Genomic DNA, 23,667 nt, shown 5'->3' with positions numbered 1-23,667 from the left:
AGCAAAGAGAGCTGATCTAGCCCTCCTAGAAAGAAAGTTATGTAGCCTCTTGAACAATTTCTGTGAGATGAACAAGCCTGGCTGCTCCCACTTTTTTATCCACTGAGTTAGAGCTGCGACAGGTGTTTGGACATCAGGCAACAGGAATTCCTGGGGTCCTAAAATACTGCTGCTTTCTGTTCCCCTTTAGTGCACTTTTCTGTTTTATTTTCTAGTTCTTGGAATATCTGCAGTTTGTCCTTCCTTTTCCCTAGCAACCAGTATGCATCTTTCCTAGGGTGGGCTTGTTTGAGATCACACAGTCCCCAGAGACAATTTTCTGCACATACTACTACATAATAAGTACAAGTGAGAGTTAAAGAACTGCCCCCGTCCCCAAATAGCAAATGCAAAATGTGAAAACATTACAAAAAGACTTCGGCATGGGCAGGAGCCAAGGACCACTAAGAATTCACTCTATAGTTAAACTGCAGTTCAGTGGCATGTATGTCTACTCAGAAGTAAGTCTTTTGTGTTTAATGGAGATTACTCCCACGTAAGTGGGTTTAGGATTGAAACTTAAGCTTTGGTTTCATGTAGGCATTGTGTAAAAGCAGCATCCTTGTGCTTTTAGCAGCTACGTGGGAGGCAAAAATTCAATAGGTTAAGCCTTTTCTAGTATAGTGGTACCACGGGTTACAGACGCTTCAGGTTACAGACGCTTCAGGTTACAGACTCGGCTAACCCAGAAATAGTACCTTGGGTTAAGAACTTTGCTTCAGGATGAGAACAGAAATCGTGTGGCAGTGGTGCGGCAGCAGTGGGAGGCCCCATTAGCTAAAGTGGTACCTCAGGTTAAGAACAGTTTTAGGTTAAGAACTCACCTCCAGAACGAATTAAGTTCTTAACCCGAGGTACCACTGTATGGAAATGCAATTATGGCAAAAACTTCCGCTGTTTACATTCTGCCTGCCAGGCATTTTATTATGTGTGTGGCCAGTGATTTATTATTGGGTCCTTTAGTGCACCTGCAAGAGAGTCCACAAATCAGCATATAATGCAAAACATGCAAATTTGATGCAAATCTGTGGCCTTTTTTCAAGTGGGTTGGAAAGCCACATCCACAGAGTACTTGGCCCTTCTCTTGGAGTTTGAATTTCTCTGGTTCAGACTATACTAGCTTTAAATGCATTTTGCCAGTGAATGAATAACCTTTGTTTGTGAATTTCCCCCAAAGCATAACAACCCACAGTATTCCAAAGACAGAGCAGCCAAGTTTATTTGCAGATGGTTATGTTTGTATCAGTCTTATGATACACTAGCAGGTTGTGCTCACTGAATTTAATTATATTTAGGCTGATTTCATGATTACTGGTCATTCTCTGGCTTATTATGATTAAATTACAGGTTCCCTTTTACTGGAGCACATTAAGCCTCTGCTGCTAGTAGAGGAGAGCAAGCTTGGGGGAAGAGCACAGACCATAATTGAAATGGGGCTCTGTAAAGGCAAATCACCGCACGGCTGCAAGCCTGGCTTGAAATCAGCAATAGTTCAAAAGGTTTATTAGGAGCAGTTCCTCTTGTGGCAGCATGTTCATGATTGCCCTGTTTTAACTTGGCAGCCCAAGTACAGCTGCATCTGTGATGCTGGCTGGATGGCGCCACCAGGGAGTCCTGCCTGCACTGCTGACATCGATGAGTGTAGCCTCCCTAAACCACCCTGCTCTCTGGATCCTCCTGTGCAGTGCCAAAACAAGCCAGGCTCTTACTCCTGCGGTCCTTGTCCATCAGGTGAGTAAGGAAATAAAAAGAGTCCTGCTGGATCAGGCCAGAGGCCCATCTGCTCCATCACAGTGGCCAGCCGTATCATGCAGCTTTCTGTTTCCATAGGTTGGCAAGGAAACGGCTACACCTGCCAAGATATTAACGAATGTGAGATAGATAATGGAGGCTGTTCAACTGCCCCAATGGTTCAGTGCATCAACATCATGGGCTCCTTCCATTGCGGCTATTGCCCGCCAGGTAAACAATGGACGTCCTCTGCGTTTCTCAATCGGTTTCAGCTTTGCTGTTTTGTAGACCTTGATGCTGCTGTACCTACTCAATAATATCTGGCAAATTGGTCAAACCTGTTCTTTGGGAACCTGCCATATTTCAGCTATCTGAAGAAAGACAAATACATTATGAATGGAAAGGTTCCATAGTTTTCTTCACCTGGTTGTAATAATGTCATTTAGTATGAGACTCTGAGGTTTTACAGGGATTTTTGTCAAAAAAAAGGCAAATTCCATTGTGATGCAGGGCAAAACCGATCACAGTCTTTGAGACTGTAAAGGACTTTTATCCCTGTTTAGTTGGGTAGGAAACTCTGCGAATTTCCTTCCTTACTTGAAAGCAGTGGACTTCTCTGAGTCTCCTGAGAGCATTTTAGGCTGCAATTCCCATTGCATTCAGTTGGACTGCTGAGAAAAAATGCATTGGCTTATCCAACAAATGTGAAACACTTTGATGCTGTTTGCCCACGGTCCAGGAAAAGGTATGAAGGCAGATCATGTTTGCTTTCTGCCTGTGACACACACTGTAATGTGGATGATAGTGCTTTGCTAGAGGATATAGCAAGGATAGGTGAAGTGGCTATTAAGGTTCTTTTTGTACCCTGGAGTTTCGTGACGCTATGAAACATGTACTCTTCTGTTGCCATTTCCAGTTCCCTCTTACCTGCTAAGCTTGTGTTGTGTGGGTGTGGTGGGTGGGTGTGTACACCCCCCTGCTTTTTCCAAATCTAAAAAGCACAACATTCCCTGTCCCCTTGATATCTTCTCCTGAGTTTTCCAGCCAAACAATGTGTACAAAAAGGCATATATTGCAGTAGAGTGTGCATAAACACACATGCGTCAGTGAAAAGTAACATACAAAATGCATTCAATTAAGGGAAATCGCTTTGCAAAAATGTCTCTTTTAGGCAAAAATTCCTTACAAACACATGTGTTTTAGGATAAATTAGCACTAAAATGCTGGTGGATTTTGAGGGGGACATTTAATTTTTTAAAAAATTGCCAACTGAGGAGGAAATGTAGAGAACCAAACTTAAGACAGGAAAAAATGAGGAATAGAAACTGAAAATGGCAGTCTGTGGGAAGGAAGCCTATCATTCTCCCCCCCCCCCCCCGAGTGATTTGTTTCTGGGAAAGTTTAATAGAGCCTGGGTCCATAGGGATGCCAGCTTACATCTGGCTTGCACCAGCCACTCCGGCCCCATTGCATCTGGGGCTATTACAGGAACCCGTCACATGGCAGAGATCTAGGGAAGTTGCTGCAGAACCAAGTGCAATGGCTGATGATATCGTCCAGCTCATGAGACTTGGATTGCCCAACTTTCTGCTGATTTATAAGCTATATTAAAATAGACAGGCTTTGTGCTAATGTCAAGGAGACCCAAACAAGACTTCCTTGGATGATGAAACTGGGGAAAAATTTGCCTCTGGCTTCATTTGTCACTGTTCTTTGTCATCTTTTCAACGGCTTGACAGTATAAACACATGTTTGCTATCATATGACACTGCAACTTGATAAAATTGCTGTTTTATTCAAACCAGGCTATGAAGGAGATGGGAAAGTGTGCACCCAGGTTAATATTTGCTCAGTAAACAACGGAGGTTGTCATCCACTCGCTGCATGTACCAGTATAGCAGGTAATGCTGTTGCTAAATCACCACCATCCTCATCCTGCTTTGTATGGGGCTGGGAGATGAACCCTAGTGTGGTGGAACAGAACACTGGGTTAACAATAAACAGACCCTGGTTGAAATCTCCACTCAGCCATGAGGTGCATTGGGTGGTCTTGGGCCTGTCACTGGTCACATCCACACCATAATAATAATAATAATAATAATAATAATAATAATAATAATAATTTACTTATACTTCACCCATCTGGCTGGGTTTCCCCAGCCACTCTGGGCAGCTCTCAAGAGAATATTAAAAACACAATAATCCATCAAACATTAAAAACTCCCCTAAACAGGGCTGCCTTCAGATGTCTTCTAAAAGTCAGATGTGGGAGGGCGTTCCACAGGGTGGGTGCCACCACCAAGAAGTCCCTCTGCCTGGTTCCCTATAACCTCACTTCTCACAGTGAGGGAACCTCCAGAAGGCCCTCAGAGCTAGACCTCAGTGTCTAGGCAGAATGATGGGAGTGGAGACACTCCTTCAGGTATACTGGGCTGAGGCAGTTTAAAGCGTTAGTTTTTCCCCAAAATAATTGTGGGAACCGTAGTTTGTTAAGGGTTCTGGGAGTTATACCTCTGCGAGGGGTAAAACTACAGGTCCCGGGATTCTTTTGGGGAAACCGTGTGCTTTAAAAGTATGGTGTGTATGTGATCTTTCTCTCACACCGATTCTGCTTCTGCTGAACCTGCTTCAAAGGCTTGTTGTGAAGATGAAAGGCAAGAAAGAGGGTGGAAACAAATCCTGCAGCTTTGAACTCCTGGCTCTGGTGAGACAAATGGTATTTCTATTTAAAACTGAGAATTAATGGGTATAATTTAAACAGAACTACCATTCGTCTCCCCAGAGCGGGGAGAACTATGTGCCTTCTCAGTATGCTGCCCTAGAGCTAACTTTATTATAATTTATACATGAGGATGATATCTAAAACAATGCCTAATATAATGACGTGCTTGATGCCTTTAAATATTTTGAAAGTTTTTAATTGTTCTTAAATATGTTTTTTATTCTATTTTTAGTATTATTTCACCACTTTGGTGTTTACTGCCTTGAGTTCTTTTGGAAGGATGGGATAGAAATTTAAATACTGATGTTGCTGCTACTACTATACATGTATATTTTATTCAAATCTCTATCCACAATGCATTGTTTATGAGCACACTGTTGGATGAGAGAAGACCCCTCTCAGGTTAAGGGACCAATCACTACAGGGAACTGAGTGCCTGTCAGCTTCCCACTTCAATCTTCTGACTCCTTCCTCCTCTCTCTGGCACGGATGCTGGGCACTGGAGGCTTCACCAACATGTAGGGGGCAGGGCTATGATGCCCTCTGAACTCCCCCAATACTACAGTAAAATAACAAGCACAGACACTCTGATCCTGCACATCAGGAATTTCAATGCTTTGTAATTGAATCAGATTTTTAACTGGGGCTAATCCCTGTAAAAAAGGATTGAGTAAACAAGCCATTATATTTAGCCTAATAATTGAAATGGGTTTTCCCCAAACATCACTACGCACTTAATCCCTATAACAGCTTTTGCTTGACTAAACAGCCAGAAAATATTGCCTACATCAAGGTTGTTGTTGTTGTTTAAAAATAGGGCTTTTATTTTACTCTGTTGCTTAAATCGTTGTTGGTTACAGGCACTGCCATGTCTCTTGAGCGTATGGGTTTCAAGCCAGGTTAGTTTAAGTAAACTGACTTAAATCAGAGGACTGCATCTTAAATTATTTGTAAGTCACAACTTAAAAAAACCAACTACAGTGGATCGTTTGAAGATTTTGCTGCTGATAAAGAAGTTTTTTGAAACAGGGGTGTTCAACATGATTAATATCAAATTATGGTGACATTCATAGCTTTGATTATTTTGCCTCCTCCTCCTCTTCTTCTTCTTCTTATTTTTGCAGGCCTTTTGCCTAGTTGTATCTGCCCAGCTGGATACACTGGGAGTGGCTATGGCCCCAGTGGATGTGTTGCATTGAGCACTATCTGCCAAACGCAAAACCCTTGTCTAAATGGAGTGTGTCTTGTAAGTGTTCATTGCTATGTTAAAAGCATATGATTTTAGATGTCATGAATTATTATGATATTAAGCTTTAAGAAGATCAAGTTACGTGTTGGCTCATAACATCTAAGAACACATGACTTTGCTGTTGTATTGCTAAAAAGGATGTCTATAAATTCTTATGTTAAACTGTAAGGATGAAGAGAAATTTGACTTCATTCTCATTTTATGTGAACTTACCGAGTTCACAGTTCTCGAAACAACATGTGAACTGAAACTTGGCTCTCTTTTGACGTTTGCACTTCTCTGAATTTTGTAATATCGTTGCAAACCAAAAATGAATATATTGGAGGAAAGTTTGCATAGGAATGCATGTGATATTATTATTATTATTATTATTATTATTATTATTATTATTATTATTTATTAATATCATTTGAAAATAACACACAAAATGCATATTATGTTTTTAAATGCCTGCAAAAATGTGTACATTAACAAAAATGATATTTTAGGAGAAATGTGCATTAAAATGGCAATTTATTATAAGGGTGGGAGTTGCAAATTGATTTACTTTTTTTAAAAAAATTCCTCGTGTGAAGGTTTATCTGCAGCTCAGTGTGAATTTCTCCTAATATACAGTATATCAAATTTTGCCCAGGTTGAAAGGTTGGGAACCACTGGTCTAAATTCAGCATGGATCTGGCTTTTGCTGAATATTACACTATTTGCAGTGGTGTCCGAAAAGCCAAATCTGAGTAGAATTTGCACAGGCTTTAGTTACTACAGTGGTGCCCCGCAAGACGAATGCCTCGCAAGACGAAAAACTCGCTAGACGAAAGAGTTTTCCGTTTTTTGAGTCGTTCCGCAAGACGAATTTCCCTATGGGCTTGCTTCGCAAGACGAAACGTCTTGCGAGTTCTTGCGAGTTTGTTTCCTTTTTCTTAAAGCCGCTAAGCCATTAATAGCCGCTAAGCCGCTAAGCCGCTAAGCCGCTAAGCCGTTAATAGCCGCTAAGCCGCTAATAGCCGCTAAGCCGCTAATAGCCATGCTTCGCAAGACGAAAAAACCGCAAGATAAAGAGACTCGCAGAAGGGATTAATTTCGTCTTGCGAGGCACCACTGTATTTTAATGATGGTTTTTATATATTCTGATTGCTGCATGTCAACCTGGGCTCCTAAAGAAGGAAAGATGGGGCGCAAAAATTATTATTATTATTAAGCATATAGCAACCATGCATACAAAACTTGTTCAACATGGTCTGAAGTACCTTGAAACTGCTTCTAGGTTATGGTAGTAGTAGACTCATATGTGTTTGGTTTCTCTTTTGTTTGGTTTTATGTCTGCAGACCACAGTCTCTGGCTACATCTGTGAGTGTCATCCTGGCTGGACAGGTGCCAACTGTACAGAAAACATTGACGAGTGCTCCAGCAATCCTTGCCAGCACGGAGGAAGTTGCACCGATGCAGTGAATGGCTACTCTTGTGAATGTACAAGCAGTTGGACTGGACCTCAATGCCAGACACCCCAACAAGGCAAGCTCCCCATAAATGAACGTCATAAGGCACTCAGAGATCCTAAACGGCACGCCCTAGCAGCAGGATGTGGGTGCCTTGTGATCTGTGCCATTGTGGCAGTTTGTCTGAAGAAGGAAGCTGTTCTTTGATGCGCTCTAGCTCCACCCACTGCAGGTGGTCAGAGGGTGGCATTGCAGCTGTCAACTTAGCAGCGATCAATGGGAAACAGAATTCCAACTAGTCCTTTAAAGCTGCTTACCTAGACCTAGCTTCTTGTCCTGAACAGCTTTCAGACTGTACAGTGTATCTTTGCATCCCTGCTTGACCGCAAGGGTGCTGAGAACTGTTAGGTGATCCTTGTTCTTTTCACGGAAGTACAACTCTCACAGTGGTTTAACAATCAACTCTGGGAATTGTAGTTCTGTGAAGGGAATAAGCATCTCCTAACAACTCTCAGCACCCTTAAAGAACTTCAGCTCCCAGGATTCTTTTGGGGAAACCATGACTGTTTAAAATGGTATAATACTGCTTTAAATGTAATAAAATTATTATTATTATTATTATTATTATTATTATTATTATTATTATCATTATTTTATACATACATACATACCCCACCCATCTGGCTGGGTTTCCCCAGCCACTCTGGGCAGCTCCCAACAGAATACTAAAAACACGATAAAACATCCAACATTAAAAACTCCCCTAAACAGGGCTGCCTTCAGATGTCTTCTAAAAGTCAGGTAGTTGATTATTTCTGTGATATCTGTTGGGAGGGTGTTCCGCAGGGCGGGCGCCACTACCGAGAAGGCCCTCTGCCTGGTTCCCTGTAACTTTACTTCTCACAGTGAGGGAACCACCAGAAGGCCCCTGGAGCTGGCCCTCAGTGTCCAGGCTGAGTGATGGGGGTGGATACGCTCCTTCAGGTATACTGGACCGAGGCTGTTTAGGGCTTTAAAGGTCAGCACCAACACTTTGAATTGTGCCCAGAAGTGCAGATGGGGGCCAAATACTGTATTTTGATCTGTTGAAGAGAGCTTGTTGAGAAAGGAAGGTCTTCAACAGGCACCAAAGAGGCAATAGATATGTCACCTGTCTGGTATGTAAGTGGAGGGAATTCCAAAGGTCAGGTGCCACCACACCAAAGACCCTATTTCTTCATTGTACAGAAGGGACCTGATATCTACAGGAGGTCTTCTCCTGCAAAGGGCAGTGACTAGTTAGGTAAGAGATGAGATGATCTTTTAGGTATCCTGATAGGTATTTCTCATTTCCTTCAAGGAACTTCTGATATTAACTTACTTACTCTTTTCCATACCTGCAGCGTGTGGTGGGTCACTTTCAGGCCTGTCGGGCTCATTCAGCTACCTTAATCACACTGAGCAATATAATCAGCCGGTCAGCTGCGCCTGGGTGGTTCGGACTACAAACGACAAGGTAAGAGCTGCACAACCTGGGGGTGAAAGAGCATAACAGCCAAAACAAAAAAAAAATTTAGGGCAAGGGAGTCCAGAAGGTAGATCTTTGGGTGGAAGTAGATCGGCAAGGAATTCTGACTCTGTTGTTTAACAATGGCAGCAACAAAATGACTACCCCACCCCAAATTACGAAGAAAACTGGGGCAGTGGGGGAACCAGAAGCAGATGTTTATGAAGATGGCATCTCAGTTCTGTTCTGTTATTTCTTGGCTTTATTCTGAGGGTCTTTCTTTTTCACCCGGGTCTGGTTCATGTCTCCTGGAGTTCTAGTATAAATCAATGTAGATTCTGCAAGCCTAAGACCTGACCGGTCCTGTCTTTGAGAAATTTAAAGCAGTGGTGGGGAATGTTCAGTCTTGGGACTCCCAAGCTTCTGGGAGGAATTCAGTGTCCCTGTTGAAATGGGATAATATGAAATCCAGAATAGCTATCAGGTTACCAAAATAGTTTGGAGCGTCTGGTATTAGATTCCCTGGTCAACTTCTGTGTATATCCACCTCTTTATCTCTTCCTTTGACCTTTCACAATAGCTAATCCTTCTGCCTGCTCTGGGGTTTGTCAGGAAATTATATGAGCACCTCCAGATGTTCTGGCAAACATATGACTGTGTGGACAGGTGTGCTATCTAATCTGCACAGTGTAACTGTATAAACAATATCTAATCAGCCTTCAGCCGAGGCTCTCATAGTCCACGGATAGAAAAAACAAGCAAATTAAATGAATCTCTCTGTTCTTTCCTGCTAGATCCTGTGGATCACATTTCCAGTCTTCCAGCTGGAGGAGAGTATCAGCTGCAGGTCAGGCTTTCTCCAGATTCACAATGGAGAGTCGGCTTCAGCAAACGTGCTGGGGAAATATTGTGGGTCTTCTCCCCCAGAAGAGCTTTTCAGCAGCCATAACTCTTTGTATTTCTGGCTCTATTCTGACCACATGATGAATGCACGAGGGTTTACAGTTCATTGGGAGTCCCGGCAGCCGGGTAAGATGGTGGTGCATGAAAACGAGTAAGACTGTGCCCACAGCACTAGGGCATTGATGCAGATGGGAGTCAGTTTTCCCGTGTGTGCGTTTGTGTGCCATTGCCCACATGTGAGCCCTTTCAATTGTATGTCTCTGGAATCTGCCTTGAGGTTTCCCTACCACATTACTGAGCATTGCTTAATGAGATGCATGTGCTGAGTGTTGTTCTTCCCTCCCCTCAATTAGTATTTCCCCACTCTACGAGTTCTGGAAACCTAAAGTCTGTTGTGGGCATGTGGGCAGCTATTTATTTAGCTGTGCACGTAGACATATATATTTAAAATAAAAAAAATTAAAGTTTTTTTTTTAAAAAGACAGGTTTTTTAATGTACCAACACACAATGCACTTCATTGCATTGTGTGTTGGTACATTCGGTAACATGTAGCTTTATATTGGATTTACTTCCTTTATCAGGTTATCCCTGAATTGGGAAAATCCAAATTTAATGCTGGGGAAGTACGGGCTGCCAGTTAGATAAGAAGCATGGCATTTGGGCAATGCTGGGGGGGGATTAAGACACATGCTGCTTCAAATCTGCATTAAATTCCTGTGTGGATGAGCCCTGAATGAAGCAGAGCTGAAGGCAGCAGTCCACATTTTGAAAACATTTGTTTTAAAATAGCTTTTTGTTGTTTTTTGTAAAGCTAGTTATGTTCACAGATGAACAGTTTACTAATTCCAAGCAAAATGCATAGCTTCTAATTCTGCTGCTTTAGGAAAACATTGCATATTATGCATTCCCTGTTCGGAAATAACATGGAAGCCTTGTGTGTGTCATATATGATTAACATGTGTTATTCTATGCCTATAAGCTGAATATGAAATGAAGAGTGATGTCGCTTGGTTTATATTGGAATGGGCAGCAGTGCATAAGTGTTTTCTTTAAAAAACAACAAAAAACAACCCACAACCTAGTGATGTCATTGAGAGTACTCTGGGTGTCTATGACCCTGGGGTATTTCACTTCTCAGGGTATCTGAGTGCTTACTAAGGATTTCAGGCACCCTCAAAAATCATATGCCCCAGAGCTTATTCTGCTAGCTACAATGCCATCTCAGGTTGGTGCAAGAAGTCTTGAGATGTCTGGTTTTCAGGGCACATGACTTGTGGTTAGTGTAGCCACATATTTATCACTGAAGAAAGAGGAAATACGCCACTATGTTCCACCCAAAAAAGAGGACGTATGAGGACACAAATGTGCAGGTTAAAGAATGCCTGTGCTAATTTCCATTTCTAGATGCAAATTTACCAACAATTAGCAAATTTAGTGACACAGGTCACTTGGTCACTGTCTTCCCCACCTGGTGAGATGAATAGAAATGTGATTCAACTCCCCAGAGAGAGGAAGATGGTGACCTGTGTGACTGCTGTCAATCAAGGGACAGCATCCAGGGCCCTGCTCTCAATACGCTTCTGGTACTTTACCTTGAAACAGACAGCCCTTCAAACAGAGGGCACGTTCAAAGAGAGGACTGCCCTCTCACAAATAGAGGGTTGTCTGTTTCAAAGTAGGACAAGTGGCTTTTCTCCCTGGGGTGAAAAATGTAAATAAGAATCCCCCATTTTTCTGTCTCCCCCTTAGTGTGTGGTGGTGAACTGACTGGTACTTATGGCTCAATTAATTCACCTGGCTATCCTGGTAACTACCCTCCCAACAAGGATTGCTACTGGATCATCTCAACCAATCCCAGCCTCCTCATCACGTTTGCTTTTGGCACACTGAGTCTTGAGCACCATGATAATTGCAGCCAGGACTACCTGGAGGTAAAATCTGTTAGAAGAAAAATGTTATTCATAACACATACTGCTTTGGATAGAAGATTACTGGTGCAGTCCTATGCATTTCTACTCAGAAGTAAGTCCCACAGAGGTCCATGGGATTTACTTCCAGATAAGTGTGCATAAAATGGCAGTCGAAAACACTTAAAAATTAGAAACTTTGCCATATGTGGGGAGAGGTAATTCTCCTTGATAGGCCAGCATAATCCAGTTTTAACCATTATTTAGTCAGAAACACCTGCATAAAGACTTCAGTGGTCCAAATAAGCAGCTTAAATAAATTTCAACTTCAAATACAGTCATACCTTGGTTTTCGAACAGCTTAGTTCTTGAACGTTTTGGCTCCCGAATGATGCAAACCCAGAAGTGAGTGTTCCAGTTTGTGAACTATTTTGGGAAGCTGAATGCCCAGCACGGCTTCTGCAGCTTCTGATTGGCTGCAGGAGCTTCCTGCAGCCAATCAGAAGCTGTGCTTTGGTTTTCGAACGTTTTGAAAGTCAAATGGACTTCTGGAACAGATTGCGTTCAACTTCCAAGGTACGACTGTAGATGCTAGACTGACAGCTCCCAGAATTCTTTGGGGGAAAGCCACGACTGTTTAAAGTCATAACATAGTGCTTTAAATGCATGGCGTGAATGTGGCCTTAGTCGTGCTTTTAGAGCAGACCCAAAAAATCAATGGGATTTAAATTAACGAGGTTTCATTGAGGCCACTATAAATTGGATTACGTCCACCCCATAAAGTGCATGTGTGTGTGACATTATAGCAATATGTGGATTGGTGCTTTTATTTAGATTCGAGATGGTCTCCTCCCTCAAGATCCCCTCCTTGGAAGATATTGCAGCTCAGTGTTGCCACCTCCTCTTCAAACCACCGGCCCATATGGCTTGGTTCATTTCCATTCCGATGGTTCTAATAGTGACAGAGGCTTCCATATCACATATACAACATCAACCGGTAAGTGTGTTTTTGCATACTGGGTCTACAGTTGCAGCTCTTCACAGGGCACACAGATGCTGTTTTGAGTAACCTTTTCTTTTTCATCAATGCAGCGGATCCCAACTGTGGAGGAAACTATACAGGCAGCAGTGGGGTTATCATGTCCCCCTACTGGCCCAATTCTTACCTTAACAACAGGCAATGTATCTACATCATCCGACAACCACCTGGTGAAAAAATGATCCTCAATTTTACACACCTGGAGCTGGACAGTCATCCCAGCTGCAACTGGAACTACGTTGAGGTGACTTTGATAGAATCATCAAATTGTAGAGTTGGAAGGTTGGCTTTGAGAGGAGGGAGAGGAGGATGGGCCAAATGAGATGAGGCATTTGTTAAAGATGTGACTGGATTCCCCTTCTTTTAACATCTATTTAAAAAACAATTGTGGTGGGGATTGTTCTGGTTTGGGTGAGATTATGGCATGCTGGAGGAGAGGTGGTTTATTCCTTTTCCCCTGCAATACTTTCCTGATGGAAATCAACCCTATCTGCACCATTAAGGAATACCTTCAAATGGGTACCTTAGGAGTTACTGGCAAGCAACCTTCTGGGTAACCCCTTCTCCCTCTGGTCCGTGGTCCTGATATATTTTGAAGGGGCTCATGATACTTTAAAAAAGACATTGAAAGTGATAGGAGATCTATTCAAGCAGAATGTCTCTGCACCAAAAAAAATGGTGGAGAAGAGTTTCTAGCTTAGGATATGCAAGGAAATAGACATTCAACTTCATTAGGGTCCAAAAGCCACAGATGACAAGTTATGAGCAATCAAAAAAGGCAAAGGTAGATCAGCACAGAAACATAACTATGATAAGACTGACTCTTTATCATCTCCGTACGATTGAGCGCTCAAATTGCAGTGTGCCAAATACAAGATAAGGATAAGCATTGCTCAGTGAGTTTGTTTTGCCAGAGCCGTATTCTGCAAAGGGTCCTGAGCCTTTAAGAGGTGCATAGAAGGCAGAATTGCACCAGGAGTAGCTTCTCCCAGCACAGAATGGAGTGTCATGATGGCTATGCTCCTTACCTCTGAATGCCAGTTGCTGGGAATCACCAGTGGGGAGAGTGATGATTGCATCCAGGAATCTGGGTGCTCACTGTGATAACAGGATGCTAGATTAGTTGGGCCTTTGGCCTGACCCAGCAGGACAGAAGCTGTTAAAGAAGTATAAAAGGGTCATGGTTCTCAGGTGCTAAAACAGCCAACAGTAATATAGGGTCCAAAATATATATTGGCCAGATTCAAATAATTATGTAATTTCTTCCCTGAATCTATAGGGCTGTAGATTTGTTTCTCCTCCCTCGAGGAGAAACTTCTCCCTCCACAGAAACTTCTCTTGAAACTAAGAATTGCAAGAATTGCAACTATCAAAGGGAAGATAAGACAAGATCTGGGAAATCTTAACTATGGAAATGATTTCACATCAACTAAAACAGGTGTGAGGAACATCTCCAGATGTTGATGACTACAACTCCCATCGGTCCCAGAAACCATGGGCAATGGTCAGGGATAATGGGAGTTGTAGTCCAGCAACATCTGAAGACGGCCAAAGTTTCCCCACACCTGAGCTAAGGCTACAACTGACCCCCAATTTAGCAACTGCTTTATAGGGAAATGGTGTTTGGTTCTAGATATAATCAACTTAGCTAACTTAAATTCTATTCACCGGTACTTTACTGATTAAAGTTTGTGTGTGTGTGTGTGTGTGTGTGTGTGTGTGTGTGTAGATGGCTAAAATGACATTCAGTATTCTTTTATACACATGCCCAAGCACTTTTTTTTGATATATTTTCTTTATCATTATAAATTTTATACAGTTTTAACATCAGAAGGTTTTACAATCATAATAACCCAAATAGACAAGAGCATATCTCATATGCTTTCAATTGTGCCAGATTTTTCACAAAATCCCTTGTTTTGCTCTTCGTTAATATTAATCTCCTCCTTTCGACTCCATCATTTTAACCTCTTAGGTCACATATACCAGTATAACCTTGATAGTTTTCTAGATGCGCCTCAATACCTCCCTCCCCCCATACCCGTTACTTCCCTTAACCCATGTGTGATCTTCTTTACACAATATTATTCCTCTTGTGTTAACCGAAGTTTATATTTATTATTCCATATATATTATAGTACGTCTTGTCTCCTTCCGTGGTTTACTATTGCATATTAAATTTAAGTTCTAAATCCTAATCTTTCTATATATTCCTCCCACTCTGTTGATTTTTTAAAATTTGAACAGCCCCTAATTATTGCTGTTAATTTTGTCATCTCAGCAAATTCACAGATTTTAGCTCTCCATTCTGATATTTTTTTCTGTTTTCCAATTTTTTGCCACTAATAATCTGGCCGCTGCTGTTGCGTAAAGAAATACATTCTTTTTGTCCTTGGGGATGTCACTAGTTATTAAGCCAAGCAATTATGCTTCCGGTTTTTTAGAAATTGAACTCTTGAATATCTTTGTAAGCTCTTGATGTACCAATGTCCAAAATTGTTTGACTACCTTATAGCCCCACCACAAATGGTACATAGTCCCTGCCTCTGATTTACATTTCCAGCAGAGATTTGATTTTTTTAAATAAATACTTGCTAATTTTATTGGAGTGAGATACCAGCAGTAAAACATCTTCATTATACAGTGGTGCCCCGCAAGACGAATACCTCGCAAGACGAAAAACTCGCTAGACGAAAGGGTTTTTCGGTTTTGCGTTGCTTCGCTAGACGAATTTCCCTATGGGCTTGCTTCGCAAGACGAAAACGTCTTGCACTTTTTTCTTAAAGCCGCTTGAAGAGGCGCAGTTGCGACGGACCGTGCTTCGCAAGACGAAAAACATCGCAAGACGAAAAGACTCGCGGAACAAATTATTTTCGTCTTGCGAGGCACCACTGTATTTTCTTTTATCAAATTGCAAGCTGTAAAATTTATATCAGTTCTCCATCTAGCTACGTAAATTGTCTGGCCTAGATCTTGTGACCATTTTATCATTGTTTCTTTTATTATTTCATCTTTCAGTTCCCATTCCAGGAATAAACTATACATTCTCGATATTAGTCTCTTATTTGGTTATAGGAGTTCGTTTTGTAATTTTGATGTTTTCTATTCAAATCCAATTTTTTTGTCTTCTTTAAAACGGTGCACTACTTTGTAATATTGTAGCCAACTATTATTGTAGCCAACTATTACAATAATTCTTAATTTCTTTATAGGGTTTTAATCTTACATCACCTTGCTCTTTAACTAATAGCTGTTCATATGTTGGCCAACCCTTTCCCATATTTTGCTTTTTCATGGCTACAACTTCTAAGGGAGATACCCACCAGGGTATCTTTGGTTCTAAGAGCCATTGGTGATTCGCCTAAACCTTGTATAATGACTTCCTGATTATATGCTTCAGGAAGTCCTTATTTACGGCCACCTTATCTTAAACTAGGTAGGCATGCCAACCATAGCGGTTGTTCCATCCTTCCAAGTCTAGAATCTCTGTATTACTTAGCATGACCCAGTCTTTAATCCATCCTAAGCAAGCTGCAGGGACGCGGGTGGCGCTGTGGGTTAAAGCCTCAGCGCCTAGGGCTTGCCGATCGAAAGGTCGGCGGTTCGAATCCCCGCGGCGGGGTGCGCTCCCGCTGCTCGGTCCCAGCGCCTGCCAACCTAGCAGTTCGAAAGCACCCCCGGGGGCAAGTAGATAAATAGGTACCGCTTACCAGCGGGAAGGTAAACGGCGTTCCGTGTGCGGCTCTGGCTCGCCAGAGCAGCGTTGTCACGCTGGCCACGTGACCCGGAAGTGTCTCCGGACAGCGCTGGCCCTCGGCCTATAGATGTGAGATGGGCGCACAAACCCCAGAGTCTGTCAAGACTGGCCCGTTCGGGCAGGGGTACCTTTACCTTTACCTTTAAGCAAGCTGCATGATAATATAATTTCAAATCTTGGCGGCCAAGCACTTTTTGTGTGTATGATTAACTAGCTTTTTCCTGAATATGAATTAGTTTATTAATATACTCTTATTCTAAAGTATATCCAAAAGAGTTGAGGTGGTCTTTAAAATAAAATAAAGACTTTAAATTCCAGTAAAAAAATCTAGAAGGGGTTTCCACATCTAGTTTCTATGTGGCATCAGGACAGCTGTTCAAAAACAGCAGTCAAAAATTTCCCCATGCTACTGAAAACCTCTCGCTTCAGGCTCTTTGGGTCTCAGCCATCATAAGGGGATCAGCTGACTCATTTGTCTTTATATAGCTTGAAACTTGCCTTTTGAGGGTAGAAAAATGAGAAAGGGTTCCTGTGGACTATCTTTAATATAAACTGAACTGTTATCTACAGCTTTGGCTTGTTGCTGTAATAACATTTCTCCTTCCTTCCTTCCTTCCTTTGACATTGGTTGGAACGAAGTGTAATTAATTTCCAAATCAGGGGGAAGCCTGGTGTGTAATGAAAACAGACAGCTTCTGTTTGTTTGGGCTCATAATTCCCTCCCCTAATTGCTGGCAAAACGGCAGTGAAATCCGCTGCAACAAGAGGAACAAAACTGTTTCTGCCAGGCCCAATCACTTTGTGTTAATTCAGCAAAGCATTTACCTTGTTATTTGGCGATCAAATGCTGGAAGTGTAGCATTGTTCTGATGTGTCTGCATTTCTTTGGCAACTCCTGGCACCCTGATTCCTTGCACATCCACTCAGCTGAGGAATGGAAGCACAGGACACTATAAAAAATGGCTAACAACCCAATACTGGAACTGCTCTAAAGCATCCTAACGAGAGATGGGGAGATGTTTCTTGCTGTTGTTTTCCTTTCCATGAAAGTTCATTGAAAGGCTATTATGCAGGTCATGTGGGGTACCTCCAGACTGTCACTATTTTTTCAAGAGAGGCTCAAGTGTGTATTGTCAATTTAGGTTTCTGCAATTAGATTTAATGCTCTGCCACCCACAGCAGAGCAAATCCACTTTAAGAAGAAACCCAGACTTTTTGCTGTTAGGAAAGTGATGCAGAAATGCACTGAAAAGTTTGGCACAAACAAATGATTAATGGAAAGACATATAAACACCCCACAAATGAGATCGAGATGAATGCTTGTCATCATATAACCTTCCTTCAAACAAATCAGAATAAATGCTCGACAAAGACCGAATATAACCGGTGCTTTTTTTCAGCCAGAGCGTGCCGGCGCTATCAACAGCAAGTTATTTGTATGGTACTTTTTATATATACCTCCCTATTTAGAGGGGAATCCCATGCACAAGTGCATGTGCTATGGATTATATTGTACATTGTGTGTACATGCCACTCTATATGGTGTACGCCAGCTATTCTTAAGTGGCTTCTTCCTTCAGTTTCATTGTCACAGACACATTTAAATGCACTCCAGAAAGCTGTGTCTAATTGCAGTTCAGTATAATGGAGGCACACAGATGTTTCAGAAATGTGACACGGCATATTTTTAATTGAAAACACATGAGAACAGCCCTTAGTGCCTGGGATCACTAAGAAGATGGTGCTGCTCAGATATCTTACCGTGACAGCAGGATATTTCATGCAGAAAGGTCAATCTGATACTAGCCTAAGGATTAAAATTATACAGGTATGTCAGTCCCTGGCTATGCAGGACTTTATGGGTCACATTATACCAGCATGCTTAAAATAAATCAGAAATCTATTAACAGCTGTGAACTGAGATTAAGGTGGTTTATCCTTCCACTGTTTTCAGGTTGCATTCTACCCCAAGGCAAAGGTTTAGCACATTTCCACTGGAGACTGGTCCATTAGTACAAATGTGGCATACACAAATGTGTGATTCTTTTTTTTTTTTAATAGATTGCAGGCTTCTCCTGTGATACAGGATTTTGACATGGAGCAGGGGGCAGGAGCTTGAACTCTCTGCCCCATGCTGTTGCCTCAGTCTGGATCTATGTGCAGTTGGAGCAAGCGGAAGCTTTTCCCATTCCCACAATGTAAGTGGTGTATGTCCAGTTTGGATCAGAACCACAGTGTGTGGGTGAAGCATTAACAGCTCCCCGCCACACCTCTCCCAGTGGTAGTTGTGTGCTCTGGATCCCATCCCAATAGATTTATGTTTAGAAAGGCATACACACAATTACCAATCCCGTGGCTGCCATCACGGCTAGTTTAGCCCTGAGCGAACTAGGGCCAGATGAGGTCCTGTGTTATTGGTGTGTTCTGGTATTTCCTCTCCGTTCTCATCATTTCTTTCATTAAGGCTTTCATGGAGAGTGTGGCAGGGTGCAGGCCAGGGCTAGATTTAGGTTTGATGAGGCCCTAAGCTACTGAAGGTAATGGGGCCCTTTATATATCCAGCTGTCCTTTGTCAACAACAAATTGTCACTTTTTTTGTATTGAATATATGCTATGTGGTAATTTATGGACCTAACAGGTATCTAAAGCTATTTGCACATAACAAAATATGTATTTTATCAAAGTAATTGACATAGAAATGAGCAAACCAGTGATATTTTAGGACGCAGGCTGGCAGGCGGGGCCCATTACTTACATCATAGGAGCCTACACAACACAAAACACTGTTGCTGTGTGTAGGTTTTATTTTATTTGGTTTTTTATCTTATATTTTGGAAATGTACATCCAGGTGTTTTTTTCCTTTAAATATTTTGGGGCCCCCCGAGAGAGTGGGGCCCTAAGCTATAGCTTCTTTAGCTTACACGTGAATCCAGCACTGGGGCAGGCATATCTAAAATAACACCATCTAACTTGTGGATGGTTCCTCTAGCCACTAGAGACTTGTGAATGATTCAGAGGGACTAAGAGGAGGGGTTGCCAGATCTTTAACAGCTTACATGCAAAGATTAAGATCACCTTTCTACCTTCTTCAGCAGCCAATATAGGAGTCACCAGTTTGGTAAGCAGCAGGTGTGTTTGAATGCTGTTGTTTCTTGACCTGGCATTTGCATTGGTCTGGGACACACCCAGCCATTCCCTTGAAAACTTGGTTCTGGTTGATACTTACCTTTTCAGTGGTTTCATTTTCTTTTGTGGCCTAGGTCCGGGATGGTGACACGGAGATGGACCCCTTAATCAACAAGTTCTGTGGCAACAATACACTTCCTTCGGCTATCACTTCCCACGGCAACAACCTCTGGGTCAAGTTCAAGTCCGATACCTCAGTACAAAGATCTAGCTTCAGGGCTGTTTATGATGTCGGTAAGGGAGACGGTTTATAAATGTCGTGAGTCCTCACTTGGACCCAGGAGCAAATTATTATCCCTTACCTGTGCAACACCCACCTGTGGGGTGGGCCGTTATGTATTTTCTCCCATAGAACTCAGTGGTGTCTGTTGGTTGTTATAGGACTAGACACGAGAAAAACTCTGATGGAGCGAATTCAGGTTTCGTTAGTCAATCTCTCTAAAGATTTATTAATCAATTCTAAAGTGAAATTCCATGGACAAACCTGAGATGTGGTAAAGAGTTGTAGTTCAGTAGTAGAGCATATGCTTTTGCATGCAGAAGGGCCTAGGTCAGCAGTTCTCAACCTGTGGGTCCCCAGATGTTGCTGGACTACAACTCCCATCATCCCTAGCTAGCAAGGCCAGAGCTCAGGGATGATGGGAGTTGTAGTCCAACAACATCTGGGCACCCACAGGTTGAGAACCGCTGGCCTAGGTCCAATTACTTGCATCTCCAAGTAGGACTGGGAATGACTTCTCCCTGAAGTTCTGGAGCTCCACTGCCAGCCAGGTAGGTCATATTGAGCTTAATGGACCAATGGTCTGACTCAGTATAAGGCAGCTTCCTAGGTTTCAGTTACTTTTAAATAAAGCTGATAGGGGAAAGAGAAGACATTGCCAGGTTCTCACACATCATCATGATGGAGCACACTATGGACTTATAGTAGCTATAAGTATCCCAGGTAGGTCGTAGCATCGCGATGGAACATGCAGTAGGACCCAGGTTTGATCTTTAGCAGGTCTAGGTAGAGTTTTCTCTCTGAAACCCTGGGGAGCCACTGCCAGTCAGTGTGTACAATATTGAACTTGGATCAGTAGTTTTGTTTGGTTTGAACCAGGGTGGATTTGATTTAAATCAAATTGATTTAAATCGCAATATAAATCACTAGTCAGTAAGATTTGATTTAAATCATATATTTTTTACAGAAAGACTCATCCTTGCTGGTATAATCTTAATATTTACAACCAGGTGAAGGTTTCATTTTTGGGATAATAAATTTTCAGAGTAGTTTTTACAGTTATATAAAAAAATTACTGATTTGGGTATACTATTAGAAATACATACATATAATTATGAAATTATTGTGAGGTTTAATAAGTTAACTGTTTATATTTGGACAACTTTTCTGCTGTACTTTATTGTACTTTATTGGAAGAAGAAAATTTTCTTTAATTTAAACAATTTATTTAACTAAAACAATAACATTATAGCATATGTATCCATGTTTGTTAACTGATGTGGCTAAACAAATTCTTTAAAAAAAACTTAGGCAGAGTTTTAGCATACATGAAAAAATTAAAACAAATCCTTTTTCCTGATGAATAGCCTTTGGACTATAATGTAACTTAAATAGAAAACTATCTTTAGAAAGAGTTTTCCTCCAAAAGCATTTTATTTTAAAAACCTGATTTAAATTTTTAAAAATCCAATTAAAAAAAATTATTACAAAAAAACATTGATGTTTATCCACCTTGGTTTGAAACTGCTTCCTAGTATTATCAGTAGAATTACTAATGGTCCATTTCTATTGGCAGCCTGTGGAGGAGCTTTGTCCGGTGAAGGTGTCATCAGATCACCCTATTATACCAGGCCGTTGTCTCATTACAAGATCTGCGAGTGGATCATCTCTCAGCCAGAAGGCCATCGAGTGATTCTGAACTTCACTGACTTTCGGCTTCATAACATCAGCAGTTGTGAATTGGATTATGTTGAGGTGAAGTGTCTTTTTTTAAAAAAGAAAGAAACCCAAATATATATGTTGGTTTATTGAGTTCAATTTTACCAATAGACTTAGATCTCAATTCTAAGTGTCAGTCCCTGTGAAACTGATGGGACTTTTATTATGAGGAAACATATTTAGGGTTCAAATGAGGGAGGCAGGAGTGAAAGAGAGACAGAATAGAGTACTTCAAAGTTGGGTGAATCTGTCCATTTTCTGTTTTTATTTTTATTTTTCAATCTTAAATACAGCTCTCCATGTTTCCACATTGGTTAGCAATTATTTTGAAAGTCCTAATGAAAATTCATCAGTGAATTTCTCCTAAAATACACACATTTCTGTGCAATTTGGCTTGCTATACACATTATTGCAAAACACCTCCCCGTGATGTAATGATTTTTTTGGTATGTTGTTTTCATTAATATGTGCACTGTACTCCAGCACATGCATTTTTGCACACGTTGCTTGGATGGAGAAATGCACTGCAAAATTCAGAGAAGGAGAGCCTCATTTTGGTTCTGTTATTGTTTTGGAAAGCATGGATTAGGTAGGGTCACCTTTAAGTGTGAAAAGAATAACATTCCACTACAGTAGCACTACAGTAGGACGCAGGTGGCACTGTGGGTTAAACCACAGAGCCTAGGGCTTGCTGATCAGAAGGTTGGTGGTTCGAATCCCCGCAAAGGGGTGAGCTCCTGTTGCCTAGTCCCTGCTTCTGCAAACCTAGCAGGTTGAAAGCACCTCAAAGTGCAAGTAGATAAATAGGTACCACTCCGGCAGGAAGGTAAACGGCGTTTCCGTGTGCTGCTTCGGTTCGCCAGAAGCGGCTTAGTCATGCTGGCCACATGACCCAGAAGCTGTACGCCGGCTCCCTTGGCTAGTAAAGTGAGATGAGCGCCATAACCCCAGAGTCATCTGCGACTGGACCTAATGGTCAGGGGTCCTTTTACCTTTACAGTAACTGAAGGACCATCGCCCACGGGTAGAGAGCAATTTTGCATGGAGGAGGTCCTTGGTTCAATCCCTGAAATCTTCGAGTGAAACCCTGGAAAGCCACTGCCAATCAGTGTGTAGATGATGATGATGATGATGATGAATTTATTATTTATACCCCGCCCATCCAGCTGGGTTTCCCCAGCCACTCTGGGCAGCTCCCTTCAGATGTCTTCTAAAAGACAGATAGTTGTTTATTTCCTTGACAACTGATGGGAGGGCGTTCCACAGGGCGGGTGCCACCACCGAGGAGGCCCTCTGCCTGGTTCCCTGTAACCTTGCAGTGAGGGAATCACCAGAAGGCCCTCAGCGCTGGACATCAGTGTCTGGGCAGAATGATGGGGGTGGAGACACTCCCTCAGGTATACTGGGCTGAGGCTGTTTAGGGCAGGCATTGGCAAACTTGGCCCTCCATATATTTTGGGACTACAACTCCCATCATCCCTAGCTAACAGAACCAGTGGTCAGGGATGATGGGAACTGTAGTCCCAAAACATCTGGAGGGCCAAGTTTGCCTATGCCTGGTTTAGGGCTTTAAAGGTCAACACCAACACTTTGAATTGTGCTTGGAAACATACTGGGAGCCAATGTAGGTCTTTCAGGACTGATGTTATATGGTCTTGGCAGCCACAACCAGTCACCAGTCTAGCTGCCACATTCTGGATTAGTTGTAGTTTCTGGGTCACCTTCAAAGGTAGCCCCACGTAGAGCGCATTGCAGTAGTCCAAGCGAGAGATAACTAAAGCATGCCCCACTCTGGTGAGACAGTCTGCAGGCAGGTAGGGTCTCAGCCTGCATACCAGATGGAGCTGTTAGACAGCTGCCCTGGACACATGGCCTGACTGTACAAGCCTGCTTCCTATGTCTGCTTAATGTGGCAGCTATTTCACGAGTTCTGCACATTTGCCCCCTTGCAGGTCAGAGATGGAAACAATGTGAATGCTCCTTCCTTGGGGAAATACTGTGGCGAAACTGTGCCTTCAGTAATTCAATCTATGCGTAACAATCTATATATCAAATTCAGAGCTTCGTCTGCTGAAAACCTCGGTTTCCTTGCTGAATACAAGTCTTTGGATGCAGGTAAATGTTGCCTCCCTTCCCCCACTCTCTCTCCTTCTGACTCCCCGCCATTGTTACCAAATTACCTGGACTGATGTAATGAAAAGCAATTAAACTGTATAATTAAATGCACTATTTCTGTAGAAAGTACAGTCCTTACAAAGAGCTTAAATGCACAA

General features: G+C 42.1%; 1 protein-coding gene across 1 annotated transcript in view; it reads left to right on the top strand.

Moving 5' to 3' along the window:
* CUBN (cubilin) overlaps nucleotides 1–23,667 on the top strand; it is a gene marked incomplete at its 5' end in the record, with an annotated part of 151,837 nt that overhangs the window by 29,541 nt on the left and 98,629 nt on the right. The window contains 13 exons of the mRNA XM_082194061.1: nucleotides 1,602–1,770; nucleotides 1,870–2,001; nucleotides 3,576–3,671; nucleotides 5,617–5,738; nucleotides 7,065–7,251; nucleotides 8,558–8,670; nucleotides 9,456–9,690; nucleotides 11,315–11,496; nucleotides 12,307–12,469; nucleotides 12,565–12,755; nucleotides 19,530–19,689; nucleotides 21,252–21,430; nucleotides 23,347–23,509. Of these exons, the coding sequence (XP_082050187.1) occupies nucleotides 1,602–1,770; nucleotides 1,870–2,001; nucleotides 3,576–3,671; nucleotides 5,617–5,738; nucleotides 7,065–7,251; nucleotides 8,558–8,670; nucleotides 9,456–9,690; nucleotides 11,315–11,496; nucleotides 12,307–12,469; nucleotides 12,565–12,755; nucleotides 19,530–19,689; nucleotides 21,252–21,430; nucleotides 23,347–23,509 (2,092 nt within the window). The remainder of the gene's footprint in view (nucleotides 1–1,601; nucleotides 1,771–1,869; nucleotides 2,002–3,575; nucleotides 3,672–5,616; nucleotides 5,739–7,064; nucleotides 7,252–8,557; nucleotides 8,671–9,455; nucleotides 9,691–11,314; nucleotides 11,497–12,306; nucleotides 12,470–12,564; nucleotides 12,756–19,529; nucleotides 19,690–21,251; nucleotides 21,431–23,346; nucleotides 23,510–23,667) is intronic.

The sequence above is a fragment of the Podarcis vaucheri genome (genome assembly GCF_965113315.1).
Source record: "Podarcis vaucheri genome assembly, chromosome: 12".
Taxonomy (NCBI): domain Eukaryota; kingdom Metazoa; phylum Chordata; class Lepidosauria; order Squamata; family Lacertidae; genus Podarcis; species Podarcis vaucheri.
Note: the sequence above shows the minus strand (reverse complement) of the source record. Positions and strands in the feature narration are given on the sequence as shown.